The 20,027-nt window shown below is 43.8% G+C and overlaps 1 protein-coding gene across 10 annotated transcripts in view; it reads right to left on the bottom strand.

Moving 5' to 3' along the window:
• LOC106580711 (myocyte enhancer factor 2d) overlaps nt 1-20,027 on the bottom strand; it is a 77,754-nt gene that overhangs the window by 2,946 nt on the left and 54,781 nt on the right. For 2 of the 10 annotated variants that reach the window (XM_014162045.3, XM_014162051.3), the window contains exons 4-12: nt 19,333-19,470; nt 15,185-15,392; nt 13,009-13,065; nt 9,051-9,223; nt 8,118-8,147; nt 5,998-6,109; nt 5,493-5,673; nt 4,229-4,297; nt 1,674-1,724 (exon numbers count right to left, since the gene is read on the bottom strand). In XM_014162045.3, coding sequence (XP_014017520.1) covers nt 1,674-1,724; nt 4,229-4,297; nt 5,493-5,673; nt 5,998-6,109; nt 8,118-8,147; nt 9,051-9,223; nt 13,009-13,065; nt 15,185-15,392; nt 19,333-19,470 — 1,019 coding nt within the window. Of the gene's footprint in view, nt 1-1,673; nt 1,725-4,228; nt 4,298-5,492; nt 5,674-5,997; nt 6,110-8,117; nt 8,148-9,050; nt 9,224-13,008; nt 13,066-15,184; nt 15,393-19,332; nt 19,471-19,556; nt 19,692-20,027 lie in introns of all 10 variants that reach the window. The other 8 variants (XM_014162057.3, XM_014162054.3, XM_014162069.3 and 5 more) reach the window with 8 other exon arrangements.

The raw sequence follows: 20,027 nt of genomic DNA, 5'->3' as shown, positions 1-20,027 counted from the left end.
GGACAGTGACTCATTGTGTGTTGTTTCGGCTCTGTACACCAGCACTTTGGATTTGAAATGATACCATGAGGTTAAACTGTCAAGCTTTAATTTGAGGGTATTTTCATCCATATCGGGTGAACCGTTTAGAAATTACAGCACTTTTTGTCCCCCCATTTTAGGGGACCAAAAGTACTGGGACAAATAAGAATAGAATGTATTTGTAAACACTTCTACATTCATGTGAATGCTACCATGATTACGGATAGTCCTGAATGAATCGTGAATAATGATGAGTGAGAAAGTTACAAACATCATATCCCCAAGACCTGCTAACCTCTCACCATTACAATAACAGGGGAGGTTAGCATTCTTGGGTATGATATGTGTGTCTCAGTGATAATTATTCACGATTCATTCAGGATTAACCATAATCATGGTAGCATCCCCATTAATGTAGAAGTGTTTAGAAACGTATTCTATTCTTATTTACAATAAAAGTGACTCAAATTATTGGTCACATAATAATGTGAAACACAACCAAAACAATGATGTAATCATTGCATGCTAGGAATATGGGACCAAATACTAAACTTTTGACTTCTTTAATACACATAAATTAATTTGTCCCAATACCTTTGGTCCCCTAAAATGGGGGGACTATGTACAAATAGTGCTTTAGTTTCTAAACGGTTTACCAGATATGGATGAAAATGCCCTCAAATTAATGCTGACAGTCTGCATTTTGTCACTGTATCATTTCAAATCCAAAGTGCTGGAGTAAAGGGCCAAAACAACAAACAAAAAAAATCACTGTCCCAATACTTTTTTTGCTCACTGAACATAAAACATGTTTTTGACTGCACTGGGCCTTTAAGCTAGTGTACTTATAGAGCACAATGACCCATTCATATTATTTTATATTATCACAATTGTACAACAAAAGATGCAAGAACGTGATTCTTTACCCTACAACACACACACATACTCTCGCTCATGTGCACACTCACTCCCTAAACCCTTGACTGTGTTACTCTGCCTCTATGTGCCACTTTATCAAGTGTAAGCCCGGCCTTATGGACTTGTACAGGTAGATGGATTATAGTGCCACATTATAGTGCTATGGAGAACAAAACGGGCAGAGTCAGCAGGCCGGTGACAGTGATGAAGGCTCGCTCTTCAGGCTAGCTCAGGGCGCTAACACAGCTAGCGTAGTCAGCACATGGTTACAATACAGTACAGTATAGCGCCGTTTCCCAAAACCTAGTCCAGAAGGACCATTGTGTGCACAGTTTTCACATTAAACCAATCTCTCAATAAATTTGCTTAAACTGAGTTGATAGTGAGTTTCCTGGATGACTATTACCAGTAGCTTCTGTCAAATAATGATTGGATCTGGTTTTAAATGAAAACCAGCATGCATGGGGGTCCTCAAAGACCAGGTTTGGGAAACAGTGCCATGCTGTGTGGCTAGTTATACACTGAAGATAGAAGAGGCTGGTGGGAGGAGCTATGGGAAGATGGGCTCATTGTAATGTCTGGAATGGAATGAATGGAACGGTATCAAATACATCAAACATTTGGAAACCACATGTTAGACGCAGTTCCATTTATTCCATTCCAGCCATTACGATGAGCTCATCCTCCTATAGCTTCTCCCACCAGCCTCCTCTGACTGAGGAGATATACAGTACCAGCAGAGACCCTCTTCCCTGCCAAATAGCAAGTTTGATTGAGAGGCCATGCTGTAAAAGGAGGGTAAAAAAAGAAAGTTTGAGAAACTAACACAGGGAGGGTGATTCAGAAACCTGCTCTCCATTGATGTACATAACAGACAGCCCAACAACTTGGCTAAATCATTTTACATTCAAAATTAGTCAAACATTGGGTATTCATTTACTAAATAAAATGTAATTATAGACTTATCATTTTGAATGTACTGACCAAGACATCAATCTAGTCCCTAAATAAATGTTATTTTATCGATTCTATTATTTTTCCCTTTCCTGCAATGTAGTGTAATCAAGCTGGAGTGGATGTGTTGACACAATGATTCCCTATCCGGTTGTCTATGCAAACAAACTATTCCTTGAGGATAAAGGAGCTTTTTCTGAACTAAATAGGATATTATGTGCACAGCACACAAATCAGCAGTGTGTACATAAACAACTATTCGTTACTGTGTACATTGTAAAACATGCGTAAGGTAGAGACATAAAGGTAAGCCTTTCTCTGAACAAAACAGCTGGAGACAGACAGACGGACGGACGGACGGACGGACGGACGGAGGGAGGGAGGGAGGGAGGGAGGGAGAGAGACACAGAGAGAGCTAGAGAGAGAGAGACACAGAGATAGACACAGAGAGAGAGAGTGAGACAGAGAGAGAGGGAGATATTGAAAGGAAGAGACAGACAGAGTGAGTTAATAGTGAGACAGATAGCAAGGTAATGGCAATAACTGCCACCTGTAAACTTACTGAGGTAGCGAGTTGTGTGTGTGCACCATTTCTCCAATGCAAAAGGACATGTCCTTAATGCAAGGACAGACTGACTGACAGACAGACAGACATGTTCCCTAAACAGGAACCATTTCTCCAATGCAAAAGGACATGTCCTTAATGCAAGGACAGACAGACAGACAGACAGACAGACAGACAGACAGACAGACAGACAGACAGACAGACAGACAGACAGACAGACAGACAGACAGACAGACAGACAGACAGACAGACAGACAGACAGACAGACAGACAGACATGTTCCCTAAACAGGAACCATTTCTCCAATGCAAAAGGACATGTCCTTAATGCAAGGACAGACAGACAGACAGACAGACAGACAGACAGACAGACAGACAGACAGACAGACAGACAGACAGACAGACAGACAGACAGACAGACAGACAGACAGACATGTTCCCTAAACAGGAACTATTTCTCCAAAACCCCTTAAAACTCCTCAACTCAGACCCTTTCTCTCCTGAATGCATCAGCTGGGTTCTTCAAACACAGAGACCAACACATCCTGCAAGATTGAAGGCAGCAATTGACGTGTGGAAAACTATTCAATAAACAAGTAAACAAGTCAACGCGGGAAGGCTAGCGGGACACCCTTGACACAGCATTAACATTTAGATTGGTGTGCTAGTCAACAGGTGCACGCTAGTTGCAGTGAGTCTTTACAGGAGGCTCTGGAATGACTGGCCACTCAGTGCAAGAGAAGGAAGGGGAGGAAAAAAACTGCAGAAATCATTTCCCCGTCGCTTCTCACGGTGAGTAACCAGGGCTGACAGGGAACACGAGGCTCGCAGTGCAAAACCGTCAATCACCTTTGATTGGAAGTGTCTGCTCACTGCGGCTACCGTGCAAGGGAATAAATAACAAAAACAGTGGGACTGTACGCATAGCCTATGTAATCAAACGCTTGTGTGAGAGAACAAATCGTGGGAGGAACGTGCTCTTCAGGGCAAAATGAGAACGGTTTGTTCAAGTGCCTTACTTTGAAGTAGCAGTTTCACTGATCTATATGAAGTATGGATGGGTGAAATCTGACTATTGATCTTACTGTCAGGCCATCCAGGTGATATAGAGATAAATAGACCTGTGCTTCAAGACAAAAAAGGAGGACTACATTACTCATTCTTGGTGTGTGTTTGTGTGTGTGTGGGTCAGTGCTGTCCTGTGAGACTGACACACACAGCGCGGGGCGACTGCCATATTCCTGCATATTTCTCTCTTTGGTTCCAACACTCAAAGCCTCAGAAACAAGATATAAAAGGGTTTGGCTGGCCGGGATGTCCTTGTCCTATCGCACCCTAGCGATTCCTGTGATGGGCCGGGCGCATACACGCTGACACGGTCGCCAGGTGTATGGTGTTTCCTGCGACACATTGGTGCGGCTGGCTTCCGGGTTAAGCGAGCAGTGTGTCAAGAAGCAGTGCGGCTTGGCGGGTCGTGTTTCGGAGGACGCATGGTTCTCGAACTTCGCAACTCCCGAGTCCGTACGGCAGTTGCAGCGACGGGACAAGACTGTAACTACCAATTGGATACCACCAAATTGGGGAGAAAAAGGGCTAAATATTTCAAATGTAAATGTACAGTGTAAGTTACATGAAATCTAAACTGTTATACCTTCATTATGTTCTTAAGAATTGAACCCAACCTGAGAGCCGCACAAACTTAATTTGATACGACAGACAGGAAAAGCATGACGATAACCACACATGTAGCGCTAGATGCTAATTCGTTCACCTCAGGTTAGCAGCGAAATTGGAGATGCAGTTAGCCATCTCCCCGTTCTGTTTCTCTGCGCCCCACATGCTGTGGACAAGAGGGGGAGAACAAACAGGCGGTTACATACAGCTACCCCACGGCTAGCCTAGCCGCCATGATCACAGAAACCTGCACTTAGCTCTAACAATGCCAGTAACGAGACAAAGCTGACGGCTAATGAGGATCACTAGCTAGCATTAGCCTTCAGCAGGTGGTCAATGCACACCTAAACCTAAAGTGCTCTTGGATTCACGTGGGGAGATGGGAGTTATTTAGGTCAGCCTGTCAGACATACTCAAACTCGAAGTGGAGGTACATGCATACCAGAGGAGGCTGGTGGGAGGAGCTATAGGAGTACGGGCTCATTGTAATGTCTAGAATGGAATCAATGGAACGGAGTCAAACGTGGTTTCCATATGTTTGATATGTTGGATACCGTTCCATATATTCCATTCTAGCCATTACAATGAGCCTGTCCTCCTATAGCGCCCCCCACCAGCCTCCTCTGATGCATACTATACTATAGCTAGCGGATACCAGTGACGGTCGGAGGTGTTCACAGTTTGGGTCTTTATTGTAGCTAGCAACCATGCTAAGCTGCTCTCGAGCAAAAAATCCCTCATTTCATGTCAAATGCCATTGATGCACGGCTTTGGTGAGTCAGAATTGCTGATGAAATTGTGTGCATACAGTAAGTGGATGTGTGTTTAAGGGATATAGAATAGGTAGGTACAGAGGGATGGCATGGGAGAGGAGTTACTACTAGATTGGTCACATAGTTTTGGGAAAGGGTTTTGGGTTAATTTTCTGAATCTCACTGCCCTAAACGCAGATATCGGTTTAGGGCAGTGGGGACCCAATTTTTTCAGCTAGAATTTCTGGGGATCTCATTTTTAACCCAAGAATTCCCCCCATCCCACCTCAAATCTAGCGACACAATGTTAAAATCTAACGACACAACCTTCAATGAATTGCATTTTCATCTCTTATCAAAATGAAAAGAAACTAATAAATACATTTACTCAATAATAGTTTTTTTGTATATTGTTACACACAATAATTTGTACTCTTAATTGTATTATTATTATTTACATTTTTTGGGGGCGAACCCACTACAGTACCCCCGTGAGCCCACAAGGGGTCGCGACCCCGACTTTGAATACCACTGGTTTAGGGTGCAGCTAGCCACACTTATGTAGCTAGCTACACTCATACAATAGAGTGACCGGTGAAGTGTACTTACACCAAGTTACTGAGTGACGCCAAGCTAATCTGTTGTTGTTGTTGATGCTGCTGTTGTTGTTGCTGCTGTTGCTGCTGAGACACTGCTGGTTGCTGTTGCCAGGTGGACATGTTGCTAGGCAGCAGCCCTGATGGTGTGAATGTCTGGAGCGCTGTGAGATCCGCACTTGTCAGCTGGTACTCTGAGATGGAGGGAGGGGGAGGGAGGGGGAGAGAGAGAGAGAGAGAGAGAGAGAGAGAGAGGGAGAGAAATACTCACACATTGTTTAAAGTGAATATGCATAGGATTCACTTATAGTGGTAAATTGTGCTCCTTTCTGCCTTTGCCAATTAGGGCAATTACAGAGCAGACTGACAAAAAGAGAATAACTGAATAAACTAATCAAAAGTATTCACCCTTGTGTTTCTATCATCCACTGGTCCTAATACACTTGCTTCAAGACACACTACATACAGTGTGTGCCCAATTGCCCATGAGCAGAGTACCCTTGTCCTCTTTTACTCACCAGTGTTGTAGGTCGTCTGCATGGCGGAGAAGGGGGCTAGGAGACTGGGCGTCGCCACGGAAACCACTGGCGTGGACAGGTTCCCTTGAGAACCACCTAACCGCTGAGCATTCTGGGAAGACAGAGGACACAGGAAAGACGCTTGAACATCAGGAAGTAAAGACTTATCTTAAAGCAAAAATGTTGTGTCCACGCAGTACCATGACATTCACTAACAGTATCAAATACAAACAAAGGTGGGAACATCCTGGCCTGTACGGTTCTTGACTTCTCTATGACACGGAAACACCAACATTCACGGCCATGTGAAAGAATAGTTGGTAGAGGTGTTAGGAAGTGTTCCACTCAATGGAGAGTCATGCGGATTGAATGAGAGGCATGCATCGAGCAGAACAACCAGAGTGAGCGATAAAGTGATTGTGTTTATGTGTGTGTTGGTGCGTGGTGTTAAGTGTGTGAGTCGGGGCTCAGACGCTCCAGGGGTGGAGGTCATTGTGCCATTGGTGTCACCTTGTAACAGTTTGTCCTAGTCAATGGATACACACACTCCAGAGAATACTGTAGACTACACACAATGACCTCCTCCTGCCCAATCCGACATGGATTACACACACATGGAGTTGAACCATGCACGTGCCAAGATACATACAATGCATTCACAGAGAGCTTTTGCTCCATTTTGGATTTACCACACATAGTATGTATACATGGCTACACACTATTCTATAACATACAGTACCAGTCAAAAGTTTGGACACACCTACTCCAGGGTTTCTTTATTTTTTCTATTTTCTACATTGTAGATTAATAGTGAAGACATCAAAACTATGAAATAACACACATATCAAAATATATTTGTGATTCTTCAAAGTAGCCACCCTTTGCCTTCATGACAGCTTTGCACAATCTTGGCATTCTCTCAACCAGCTTCATGAGGTAGTTGCCTGGAATGTATTTCAATTAACATGTATGCCTTGTTAAAAGTTAATTTGTGGAATTTCTTTCCTTCTTAATGCGTTTGAGCCAATCAGTTGTGTTGCGACAAGGTAGGGGGGGGTATACAGAAGATAGCCCTAATTGGTAAAAGACCAAGTCCATATTATGGCAAGAACAAATCAAATAAGCAAAGAGAAAAGACAGTCCATCATTACTTTAAGACATGAAGGTCAGTTAATCCGGAAAATGCAGTCGCAAAAACCATCAAGCGCTATGATGAAACTGGCTGCCACAGGAATGGAAGACCCAGAGTTCTCTGCTGCAGAGGATACATTCATTACAGTTAACTGCACCTCAGATTGTAGCCCAAATAAATGCTTCAGAGTTCAAGTAACAGACATCTCAACATCAACTGTTCAGAGGAGACTGTGTGAATCAGGCCTTCGTAGTTGAATTGCTGCAAAGAAATCACTACTAAAGGACACCAATAAGAAGAAGAGACTTGTTTGGGCCAATAAACACGAGCAATGGACATTAGACTGGTGGAAATCTGTCCTTTGGTCTGATGAGTCTAAATGTGAGATTTTTGGTTCCAACCGCCGTGTCTTTTTGATACACAAGAGTAGGTGAACGGATGATCTCCGCATGTGTGGTTCCAACCGTTAAGCATCGAGGAGGAGGTGTGATGGTGTGGGGGTGCCTTTCTGGTGACACTGTCAATGATTTATTTAGAATTCAAGGCACACTTAACCATCATGGCTACCACAGCATTCTGCAGCGGGACGCCATCCCATCTGGTTTGCGCTTAGTGGGACTATCATTTGTTTTTCAACAGGACAATGACCCAAAACACACTTCTAGGCTGTGTAAGGGCTATTTGACACTTTTTGGTTACCACATGATTCCATGTGTGTTATTTCATAGTTTTGATGTCTTCACTATTATTCTACAATGTAGAAAATAGTAAAAATAAAGAAAACCCCTGGAATGAGTAGGTGTGTCCAAACTTTTGACTGGTACTGTACATTGTACTGTGCTCCTATTCGATACTACACTGTAAGTACTGTATACTAATGATTTACTAATATACCAGTATGACAGTATATCAGTATGACACTCATGCCTGTGAGACCACAGTGTTGACACAGCAACCACAGTCAAGTCTAGGAGGAGTTTCTATTCACCTCACTCACCAACTCCAGCTCCTCATCGGTCTGCAGGGGGCAGTAGGACAGAGAACACGGGTTACAGCTCTGTACTAACCTGCTGATCCAGGATCAGCCCCCAATCCTAACCTTAACCATTGGGCTCATTAAGGGGAAATGCAAAACTGAACTCAGATCAGCATCCAGGGGGCTATTTCCTCACGCACTCCCGAAAATATCAAATTCAGAACAGTAATTATGATGAGATGCATGGATGCATTTTGACGTCAATCCTTCTTTAGCACAGTCTAAAGCCACACTCAGTTTGAGTGCCAAAATCAACCTTTGAATTTAATCTTACTATAATTGCTGTCCTATTAATTGTTCAATTACTTTATAAACTAATAATGACTCAGCATCTGTTTTGTAGACAAATATGTGAACTTCCGAGTGACACCACTCTGAGAAACAAAACTTTGTTGTTACTGTAGACATCCCAACCTCCTAAAATGTGTTGAGTTCAGTCACAAGACACAATAATAAATAAATACATCTCATATTTCAACCGTTTACAGATCAAACAGCGTACGCTTCGTTTAGGTATTAAATGTTTATCTCAGAAGGAACAGAGATTTGACCTAGATAGTTTGTGTGTATGCATTGATATGTAGACTGTGTGCCCTTTTAAAAAAAATGTATGTAGTTCTGTCTTTGAGCTGTTCTTGTCTATTGATGTTCAGTATTATGTCATTCTGTATTATGTTTCATGTTGTGTGTGGACCACAGGAAGAGTAGCTGCTGCTTTTGCAACAGCTAATGGGGATCTTAATAAAATACCAAATATTCATAAAGATTCAGCACCCCATTGTTTTGTGACTGGCGGGACACCAATGAAGCATTTATCAATGTGAGAAAACAACAGACTCAGTTTGGGCCAGTAGGGCTCCCGTAGTGGATCTCTCTGTGGCTCACCAGCTGCATCAGGCTCTTGCCGCTCTGGGAGGTGATGACCCGGAGATCAGGCTTGCGGCTGTTCACCATCTGAGGGCTGGGCGGAGGTGGAGACTTGGCTACTTTCCCCAGGCTGTTGCCGTTGGAGACGGAGAGGAGGCCGGGGGAGGCCCTGGCACTGATGTAGCCGTTCGCTGGTTGAGAGGGAGACGGAGAGGAGATATTAATATGGTGTTAAGGAATGTATGGAGTGTTTGTGTGGTGTGTGTATACCTCTCACTTAATGTAGGACAAATGTAACACTGTGAATAATAGCATGAATCTGTAAACATTACTCGTTTGACCCTTTCACGCATTACACTGTAACACTACAAAACGTCATAGCTTTTCTCTACAGGAGCAATGTCAAACCTATGTCAACCCTACGGGATGTCAACATTCAGACAGTCCTCTTTAGTTCATGTCAGGTGACACACCCCTAAGAGAAACAACCTTTTGTTATTACTCAAGACATTCCAACCTCCTAATGTGTTGTTGTCTCATAAGACACAATAAAAAACAAATAAATACCTCTAATATTTGTATCGTTTACAAATCAAACTGCGTATGCTTCGTTTTGGTTTCACTCATTATGAAGGTCTATCCATCAACGGCTCAATGGTGAGCAGTGTTAATCTGGGACAGCATCAAGCTACTCAGACAACAGCATTCCTTCTTGCCATGGGACAGACCGTCAGACTGATTTCCCCTTACTTGGTTAAAAGGAGCCGTTGACTCAAAGAAAGACAGGCTCACTGTGTGGATGGGGGAGCTGGGGACTTTCCCAGCACTGTCAGGAACACAACCAGGCAAACACAGACAGACACACACACACAGACAGAGAGAGAGATACAAAGAGACATACGCACATACTGTGGGCAGACGCACAGTCAGACGCACAACTACGCACGCATGCTCACACACTCCCTAGAGCTGGGCAGGGTTCTGCGACAGCAGATAAAAGTTGCTCCATGACGTGTCCCAGATGCTACCAGAATGTGACACCGTTTCATCTCAGTCACACATACTTCAGTTCACACATACAGACAGACAGACAGACAGACAGACAGACAGACAGACAGACAGACAGACAGACAGACAGACAGACAGACAGACAGACAGACAGACAGACAGACAGACAGACAGACAGACAGACAGACAGACAGACAGACAGACAGACAGACGGCAAGGAGAGAATGATGTTTGTTCCAGACTCATTTGTGGCAGCAGTATCAATAACACACTACCTCCATCAAACATAAAAATGCGTAACAGTTATCATAAGTTTGCTCACGCCAATCACAACTGGATAGAGAACTCTGGGCAGCCAGTGAAGGTTACTTTGTACTGAGGTGTTTAGGGATGGGAATATGGGAATTTAGGTGAGTGTGAGCCACAGCCGAGGGAAAAGTGGAACAGGGCGATGGTGGCTTTTTGTGTTGTACCCAACCTAGCAGACACAGACACTCGCTCAGTCCTTCCTCTAAGAAACTGGACACTCACTCATCTACCCCAGCAACAGAGGGAGAAGAAGGAGGAGAAATAACGTGTGTTAGTCAGATGTTGGCCCCAGGCCCTGGGCTCTTTGAACAACAGGGCTCTAGTGTGTAAGAATTCACACTCATTATGTGTCTATGTGAATGTTTATCCATGCATGCGTTTGTGTAAGTATACAGTTGAAGTCAGAAGTTTACATACACATTAGCCAAATACACTTAAACTCAGTTTTTCACAATTCCTGACATTTAATCCTAGTAAAAATTCCCTGTCTTAGGTCAGTTAAGATCACAACTTTATTTTAAGAATGTGAAATGTCAGAATAATGTTAGAGAAAGTTATTTACTTCAGCTTTTATTTCTTTCATAACATTCCCAGTGGGTCAGAAGTCTACATACAGTCAATTAGTATTTGGTAGCATTGCCTTTAAATTGCTTAACTTGGGTCAAACGTTTCGGGTAGCCTTCCAACAAGCTTCCCACATATTCACAAGGTCCTTTTCTGTTGTTCTGGGATTGATTTGCACTTTTCGCACCAAAGTACGTTAATCTCTAGAAGACAGAATGCGTCTCCTTCCTGAGCGGTATGACGGCTGCGTGGTCCCATGGTGTTTATACTTGCGTACTATTGTATGTACAGATGAACGTGGTACCTTCAGGCGTTTGGAAATTGCTCCCAAGAATGAACCAGACTTGTGGAGGTCTACAATTTTTTTCCTGAGGCCTCCAATTGACTCAAATGATGTCAATTAGCCTATCAGAAGCTTCTAAAGCCATGACATCATTTTCTGGAATTTTCCAAGCTGTTTAAAGGCACAGTCAACTTAGTGTATGTAAACTTCTGACCCACTGGAATTGTGATACAGTGAATTATAAGTGAAATAATCTGTCTGTAAACAATTGTTGGAAAAATGACTTGTGTCATGCACAAAGTAGATGTCCTAACCTACTTGCCAAAACTATAGTTTGTTAACAAGAAATTTGTGGAGTGGTTGAAAAACGTGTTTTAATGACTCCAACCTAAGTGTATGTAAACTTCCGACTTCAACTGTATGTTCATGTATGTTTCTAACTGTTTATATGTTGTATGTATGCATCACCATATGTGTTTTAGTGTATACCTTTGTGAGTGTGAGTGTGTGTGTTCTCTCTCCCAGGTTCTACTCCTATTACACCCAGTGCCGGGTGTGGGAATCTCAGGAATGCCGGGTGACGTCAATGGTGACATTCCCTGAGCCCAGAGCCTGGTTCTGTGTTCAACAGCTGAGAACGACAGAGCGAGGGGGAGGAGGACGGGATGTGGAGGGAGGAGGGGGAAGAGAGAGAGAGAGACAGTGGGCTAGCAGGGTGAGTCACTTGAGCTGCGTCTTGGGACCACTGCACTGTTTACTGCACTGGAAGGTTACTGAGACAACCCCAGTTTAGAGCGAGAAAGGCATCGTGACTACTGTGGTCCCTGTTCCATGACTTTGTGACTTGGGTCTGATTCTGAAACTTCAGATATGAGTGTGTAACTCATTGTCGTACAAGTCTTTCATTGATATCAATGTGAAAGCCGAACCTATGCTCACAAAATGTAAATTAAGATTTGGTGCTTAGTGCCTTAAGTCACAAATTGAAAAACATATTCTTCTCAATACAATAATACAGTCATTCAGTTTTGGGGAAGATATTGTAGCACAATATCTGATAATATTGTCATCTACCTATGACTGTATGCCGAGAGGAATTAGATTAGAAGTGAGGCTCTGGCTGGTGTCAAAGTCACCTCTGAGGAGATGGCTCTGCCAAGACAAGGTACAGTTTGAACCAGGAGGGATTGGAGTGTGTGTGTGTGTGGAAGGGTGGGGGACATGGGGGAACAGCTGTGATATAGAGGGAGAAGGACAGAGAGAGGGAGGGTGAAAACAGGGTCAGAGTAGACAGAAGAAGGGGGGTGAGGAGACGGTGGAGATGCTAGGCCAGAGTGTTCATGTCATTCATGTCTCTCTCTACCCCTCTTTCTCCCTTTTTTCCTCAGTCTTTCATTCTCTCTCGTTCTCTTTCCTCAACCCCCTGGGCTTTTTTACAAGTGGCTTTCCTGTGACCCTCAGCTGTCGCTGGCCAACAGGTGTGTGTGTGTGTGTGTGTATGTGTTTGAGTACATAAGTGTCAGTGTTTGTGGCGGTTGCCATCGACCAGCTATCCTGACATCTTTTTCTCTTCCACCAAACAGTGGAGTCTGTCCCAAAATGTAATCCATACACCTTTTATGCTTTACTATAACCCACAACTCCATTCACGTCAAGGAAAGTCATGAAGGGTAAAAACTAACAAGCTAATAATCTATTGTCACAACTACAACAGAGAGACGCAGTTCACTGTGTATACGGTATCATCTTATTTGCTAAGTAAAAACTACTCAAACACAACTAGGTATTTTAGCAGAAGTAGACGTCACTTACGAACTGGGCTCGGGCATCCTCCGTTGGAGTTGTTCAGTTCACCTCCTAATAGAGCACCTGTGGAGGGAAGAACAGAAGACGGTGGCCATGTTGAAAAGGACAAGTTGCACATACGAGTGGATGTGAATGGTAACAATTGCTAAGAAAACATGAAGAACATGAACAATGCTGAATCCATAACATTGATGCTGTTCATCGACTACAGCTCAGACTTCAACACCATAGTGCCCGCCAAGCTCGTCACCAAGTTCAGGAACCTGGGACTGAACACCTCCCTAGATCCTGGACTTCCTGACGGGTAAACTTCAGGTGGTAAGAGTAGGCAACAATACCTAAGCCACGCTGATCCTTAACAGGGGGCCCCCAGGGGTGTGTGCTTAGCCCCATCTTGTACTCCCTGTTCACCCATGACTGTGTGGCCACGCACAACTAACTCCATCATTAAGTTTGCTGATGACACGACGATGGTAGGCCTGATCACTAACGGCGATGAGACAGCCTACAGGGAGGAGGTCAGAGACCTGGCAGTGTGGTGCCAAGACAACAACCTCTCCCTCAACGTCAGCAAGACCAAGGAGCTGATTGTGGACTACAGGAAACCGGAGCAGGTGCACACCCCAATCCATATCGACGGGGCCGCAGTGGAGAGGGTCAAGAGCTTCAAGTTCCTCAGTGTTCACATTACTGAGGACTTAACATGGTCCTCTGACACCAGCACAGATGTGGGTGAAACGATTTGGCAGAGCCCCTCAGATCCTTAGGAACATTTACAGCTGCACCATCGAGAGCATCCCGTCTGGTATGGCAACTGCACCACCCTCGACAGGAAGACCCTACAGAGGGCGGTGCAGACAGCCAAGTGCATCATTAGGGTTGAGCTCCCAGCCATCCAGGACGTACATGCTAGGCGGTGTCTGAGAAAGGCCTGAAAGATTACCAAAGCTTATATCCCTTGGCCATAAGACTGTTCAATGGCTAACAACTACTGCTCCCCCTCACACCTCCCCTGCTGCTAAAATGATTATTGATTAGGTCTATTACTACCACTACGCTGCTGCTCATTGATTATTGATTGTCATTACCATTTATCCAGTTTACATGTATATATTACCATTAGTATATTACCATAAGTATTTATATATTCCTGCTACCAGTCACTTTTCAGCCCTGTTTACATGTACACTGAGTATACCAAACATTATAAACACCTTCCTAATATTGAGTTGCACCCCCTGTTGCCCTCAGAACAGCTTCAACTCATCGGGGCATGGACTCTACAAGGTGTCGAAAGCTGGCCCATGTTGACTCTAACGCTTACCCCAGTTGTGTCAAGTTGGCTGGATGTCCTTTGGGTGGTGGACCGTTTTTGATACACACGGGAAACTGTTGAGCGTGAAAAACCCAGCAGCGTTGCAGTTCTTGACACAAACCAGTGCGCCTGCCACCTACCGGACCCCGTTCAAAGGTACTTAAATATTTTGTCTTGTCCTTTCACCCTCTGAATTGCATATATAAACACTCCGTGTCTCAAGGCTTAAAAATCCTTCTTTAACCTGTCTCCTTCCCTTCATCTACACTGATCGAAGTGGATTTAACAAGTGACATCAATAAGGGATCATAGCCTTCACCTGGATTCACCTGGTCAGGCTGTCCTAGAAAGGGCAGGTGTTCTTAATGTTTTGTATAATCCGCCTATCACGCCTTCATTTACACTCTTGAGTGTGTGCACACACACACACACACACACACACACACACACACACACACACACACACACACACACACACACACACACACACACACACACACACAAACTTATGCTGCTGCCATACTGTTTACTATTATTATTATCATCATCATCATCATCATCATCATCTATCCTGCTACCAGACACTTTCTCCTAATCCCTGCCTACATATACAGTACATCTCAAATACTCCAGTATTCCTGCACATGTTGTATTGGCACTGCCCCCGTATATAGCTTACTCTCTTATTTCTCCTGTTTTTATTTAGTATTATTAGTTATACTATTTTGATAATGCATTTTTTCAAAATTACTGCACTGTTGTGTATGGCTTGCAAGTTAAGCATGTCACTGTACTTGTGCATGTGACAAATAAAACGTGAACTTGTGATGAAGTCAACCATTAACCACCGTCCACTCTGTTCCTTACCTGCGCTGGCCGGTCGCTGTGGTAACCCTGGAGACCCAGTGTTCCTCTGGAGAGATGGTTGTTGTGGCGACAGCAGGCGGGGGTCTGTGAGGGTGGAGGTGACGAAGGAGGTTGTGACCAGACCGCCAGAGTTACTGAACTGGAGAGCGTTTTGATTGGACACTGGCACCGTGACGGGCATGGAGAAGGTGGGCTGTGGGACGGCTGACTGGAGGAGAGACAGGAAGAGGAGGGGCTTAGAAATGTAACCGCACGATGGGCACATGTATAATGTTAAAGACACTAACACACTCTCAGAAGCATGTGCACGCACAAGCACACACACATACTAATGCACAGGATTTGTTAGCATGCAAGTGACTTGTGGAAACAAGAAGCTGAAAAAGTGTTTGCTTTCAGATCACATGCAAGGTTATGTGTACATCATAAAAGCTACATGGGATTGTTATTGCATTGGTTATTGGTGACATGTCATATTATACATCTCATGACCCCACATAGTATCTTTAATTGCAGGGAAAATTGAAGAGAAACTATGGGGGGGAAAAGTCTTTGTTTTGTTTTTTGTTTTTGTTTTTTTGCATGGAAATTTGAGTATCTGATGTGTAGCCTCTACCTGAGAAGTTGACTGCTAATTTTCTTACTTTTACCTTGAAGTAAACGTTTACCCTTAAAAATGTATATAACTAGTCCCTAAAACGTTCTCTAAAGTATCAAGGACTGCTTTCTCAAAGTATAAGAAGTGTAGTTAGCAAATAGCTTTGAACAGGTCCTGAGTCAGCTAAATAATACTAGCCGTGTGACCCAGCCCAACACCTGGTCCTAATCAGAGACAGGACCCAGGCCAGGGTTGTCCACTCTTCTGCCTATAACCCATTTCACCCTGTTTTCCTCATCATGGCAGAAAGCCGGCAGGGCCTCTATATATAGAATATGGGCCAAGCGTGGCCTGGTACTGTATGTGCTGAGTGGGACCCAGTTTAAAAAGAGAGAAAGAAGATGCTCTACTCTGTCCATCATATCGACCTTCCTTCCCGTTAGCCTATAGCGTATTCCACAAGTTTACATCTGGGATGTATGTGTGATGCTATACAGGGGAAGAAAGGAGAGCAGAGGAGACTAAGTTCTTTTGATATTGTGTGTTTTGTATTGTATCTGTCATAATCTGATAAGAGTCCTGTCATTCTTGTGACAAACTATTTGTCAATGTGGCGAGACTGAGTGTAACCTTTTCCTTTCTTTATAGCATTTTAGTAGACTGAGTATTAGTCTGTGTCTGCATTATCCTGTTCTAGTTACGAACAACAACAGTGCTAGGTAACGTAAAGACAGAAAGGCATCCTTGCTGTCACTAGTGCTGTAGCTCCTCTGACCCATAAGACCTGCGAGGGTGTCATGTCGCGTACACAACTTCACTCAATATGCTGTATATGGCAAGAATGTTCAGGGGACTATGGTGACAAAACCAATCTGCCTTGGACTCCACAGTGATAGAGATGTCTCAAATCCCAGAGCACCAGAAACTGAGAGAGAAAGAGGCAGAGAAAGAAAGAAAGCGCAAGTGAGGGTAGGGGAGAGAAGAAAGAAAAAAGAGAAAATAGAAATAAAGAGAAAGACAAAGACAGAGAGAGAGAGAGAGAGAGAGAGACAGAGAAAGCCCAAATGGGTAAGCCTACTGGGCATGCTGGTGGGCAGGTCTGGCGTCTGGAGAGGTAGTCTACAATATAAGGCAGAAGGTTAAAGCACTGCAGAACTGCACACTGGCCAGGCAGAGAGGAGGGAGGGATGGATGGATGGATGGGTGGAGGGATGGAAGTGGGGTTAGTGTGAGGGGGCAGAGGTGTGGAAACGTGGAGCATACAACACTGGGACAGCACTTCCTACATACACTTATCGTACACTCATTAAAATACTGTTTAGTACTACACTGATGTACACTAAACTGTGCTGTGCCATTTGGACAGATATCTCTTGGATAACAAGTTATTCAGTGGTATTGCTAAGTTAGGTCAGATAACTGTCAGTGTGCATAATGTTAATACTAGAGTAGAGTGACTCTTCATTGTGTCAAGTACAAGGCATTATAAAGGCCCTAAAATGAATCATATTGGATAAATAATAGTCTTTCAGCTTTTCCTTGGGCTAAGTGGGTTCATTGAAGGCAGCTCAAGGCCTTCAACAGCATAATAAAAAACAAACCTATTTTTCTCAGCGGCGCGCTACATTGGTGTATTTCCTAGATGCGAGGGTATCAGAATGAATTAAACTCATGCCCTACTTTCCTTCCCTCCCTCTTGTCCTAGAAGCCTTTGAAAGTTTCCCTTTCAACTTTAGGGAACGTCTCATCCTATTTGTTAGCAGTGATGGATTAAAACCACAAAAACAACTTTCAAACAACATTCGGTTGACCTTTAAAGGTCCTTGATATTTGACTACAATGTTGATCTCACCAGTGAATACTCTGTATAATGCAATTAGATCGAATCGTTTCACAAAAATAATGCTCAGCTTTTATCTTAGTATTGTTGGAATACAGGAGGGAAAACAAGTGCTTTAAAGATTTCTAAAATAACTTCAAATGACAGAGAAATCAGGAAAATTTGTCTCTCTTTTTAGTACAAATTTTCTGACAGTCACAGTCAATTTCAAACAAACACAACACATAACATTGCAAACAATATTAAGGAACATCACTTAAATCTGAAAAGCTAAATCAGCTGTGTCACCAATTGGCAAGTTCCAGTCTTGCCTTAAAATCCTGTACATGCCTATAGCCTGCCTAGCCTCCCTATGCTCCCTAGCACTTTCTACTCGACTCCGGGGATTGCAGTACGAGTGGGATTAAGCGTGTATATCCCAGCCCCCTAGCTGTCATGTTGGTAGATTATGATGCTGTTGAGGGAGATTGGTGCTGTATGCTTCCGTTTGCTACAGTAGGCCCTGTGAAAGGTGTGCCGGGCAAGGTGGGGGATGGGGGGCCAAAGCCAGTGCAAACTTGCTTCCAATCGTCTGGGGTGGGAGCTACACGCTCCAGGGGGTGTCAGATAGAAGAAGAATAGAATTCATTCTAATCAGAAATGCTTTTAGGAGCTATTTCAGCTCACCACAAACACCAAAGTGTTGGAGATACGGCTTAGGTTAAATGCAGGATAAGTGGTATTCACTGAATTCATTCAATAGAGAGAAACGTTTTTTGCTGAACCGCTGCTTTAATGTAAGTGAGTGGTTGGGTGTGTGATAATATTATCAGTTTTGGAGAACAAAACCTTTCCATCACCATTGGGTTTTTTGTCTTAGTGACAATATTCTGCATAATACAGATTACGCAATACATTGTAGTACATGTTGTATAATACATTCTAAAAAACCAGGGTTTAAGTCAGGGATAGGTGTGTATATCTTCAGTTCAGCTCATCGTGTGAGCAGTAAAGTCCTTCACATTGGCCCGACGGGAACTCGATAGACAAAGTCCCATTCCTCGTGACCAATAGGGAGGCCAGATCAGACAGGAAGCCTGGTTGAAATTGAGTGCTCCTCATTAAACTGACGTTAATGGCATTATTGAGCCCTGGTGGAAAATAATGAATCATAAAAAAATTGGCACCGTAGAGAGGAATAAAAGAGGCAATGAACCGTGGCAGCGTGCCAATTACGAGGCAGCCCTGGAGAGTGTCTGACAAACACCCTGGAAAATGAGGAACAGCCTATCCGAACCTAGATGGTCACACTTTATCTGTAAAACTAACGCCCTTGAAAAGCATTCATTTGTACGATTCTTCTCACACTAACAATGGGGTGACAATGAATAATGAGAAGTATTGCTTTGAATGTGTTATGCCCCGTTTACCATGGCATCCTCATATGCCACTTTTATGTAGTCTTTATGAAATCTGTCAATAGCTTATGAATGATTCCTGAGACCTGTGACCACTCTCCATTCAGACTGTTGAGCTCCGCGCCCCGACATCCTTGCCCGGGCACACACGATCAGAGGGGGATTGTTTGTACAGAGGTGGGTGAGAGATGGAGAGGAGTGGGGGGTGGTGGGGTGCTCTGTGAGTATTTGGGTTGCTGTCTGCAACCGGATCTGGGTAAAATCCAGTCCGGTCCGGTAACACAGCAGTTCTGGTACAGCTCACGGTACTCACTGACAGCCTATAGCTCTGCATCATTTTATCAAACTCCTCGTCAATTTTTTTGTATTTCTCCTCAGTGTGGGGGGTGAGGGAGAAGGGCTCCTCGGGGTCTGGGCTCTCTGAGTCCCGGTGCTCTTTCTTGTTCAGAGCCTTGGTCCGTTCGTTCCCACAACAGAGAGAGGAGAGGGGAGAGAGAGGGAGGTTAGAGAACGTGACAAGAGGACGATGGTACTCACGCCATAGCGCTTGAACAGGATATCCAGGTCCTCGTTCTTGCGGTACTTGTCATCGTTTAACGGGCTTTGGTCGATGGAGTCGTCCCCTTCCGGCTCGGGGCTGTTGCAACCGTTAAAGCCTTTCTTTCGCAACGTCTGAAGCGGTTAGAGGAGGAAGAAGAAGAGGAAGGAGGAAAACATTTCATTTTCATGCACAATTATGTCAACAACACCCATTAACCAGACTGTACCACCATTTAAATTCTAATAATGATAAGGAAAAGAACAGCAATGGCATTCGAACAAAACCAGTAACATGATTCTGAGCCTCAGATAATATTTAAAGTCGATCCATTCCAGGAAGGTCAATGTTCACAACATCTATGACCGTTTCGAAGCTAACCACCTTTAAAGGTCTACTCTACACAAATCAACAAAGATGTCTGAAATAAGGAGTTATCACTGGACAATGACTAACATTTTCAACAACAA

The sequence above is a fragment of the Salmo salar genome, chromosome 02, assembly GCF_965601325.2.
Source record: "Salmo salar chromosome 02, fSalSal1, whole genome shotgun sequence".
NCBI lineage: Eukaryota > Metazoa > Chordata > Actinopteri > Salmoniformes > Salmonidae > Salmo > Salmo salar.
This window is presented reverse-complemented; position numbering and strand designations above follow the sequence as displayed.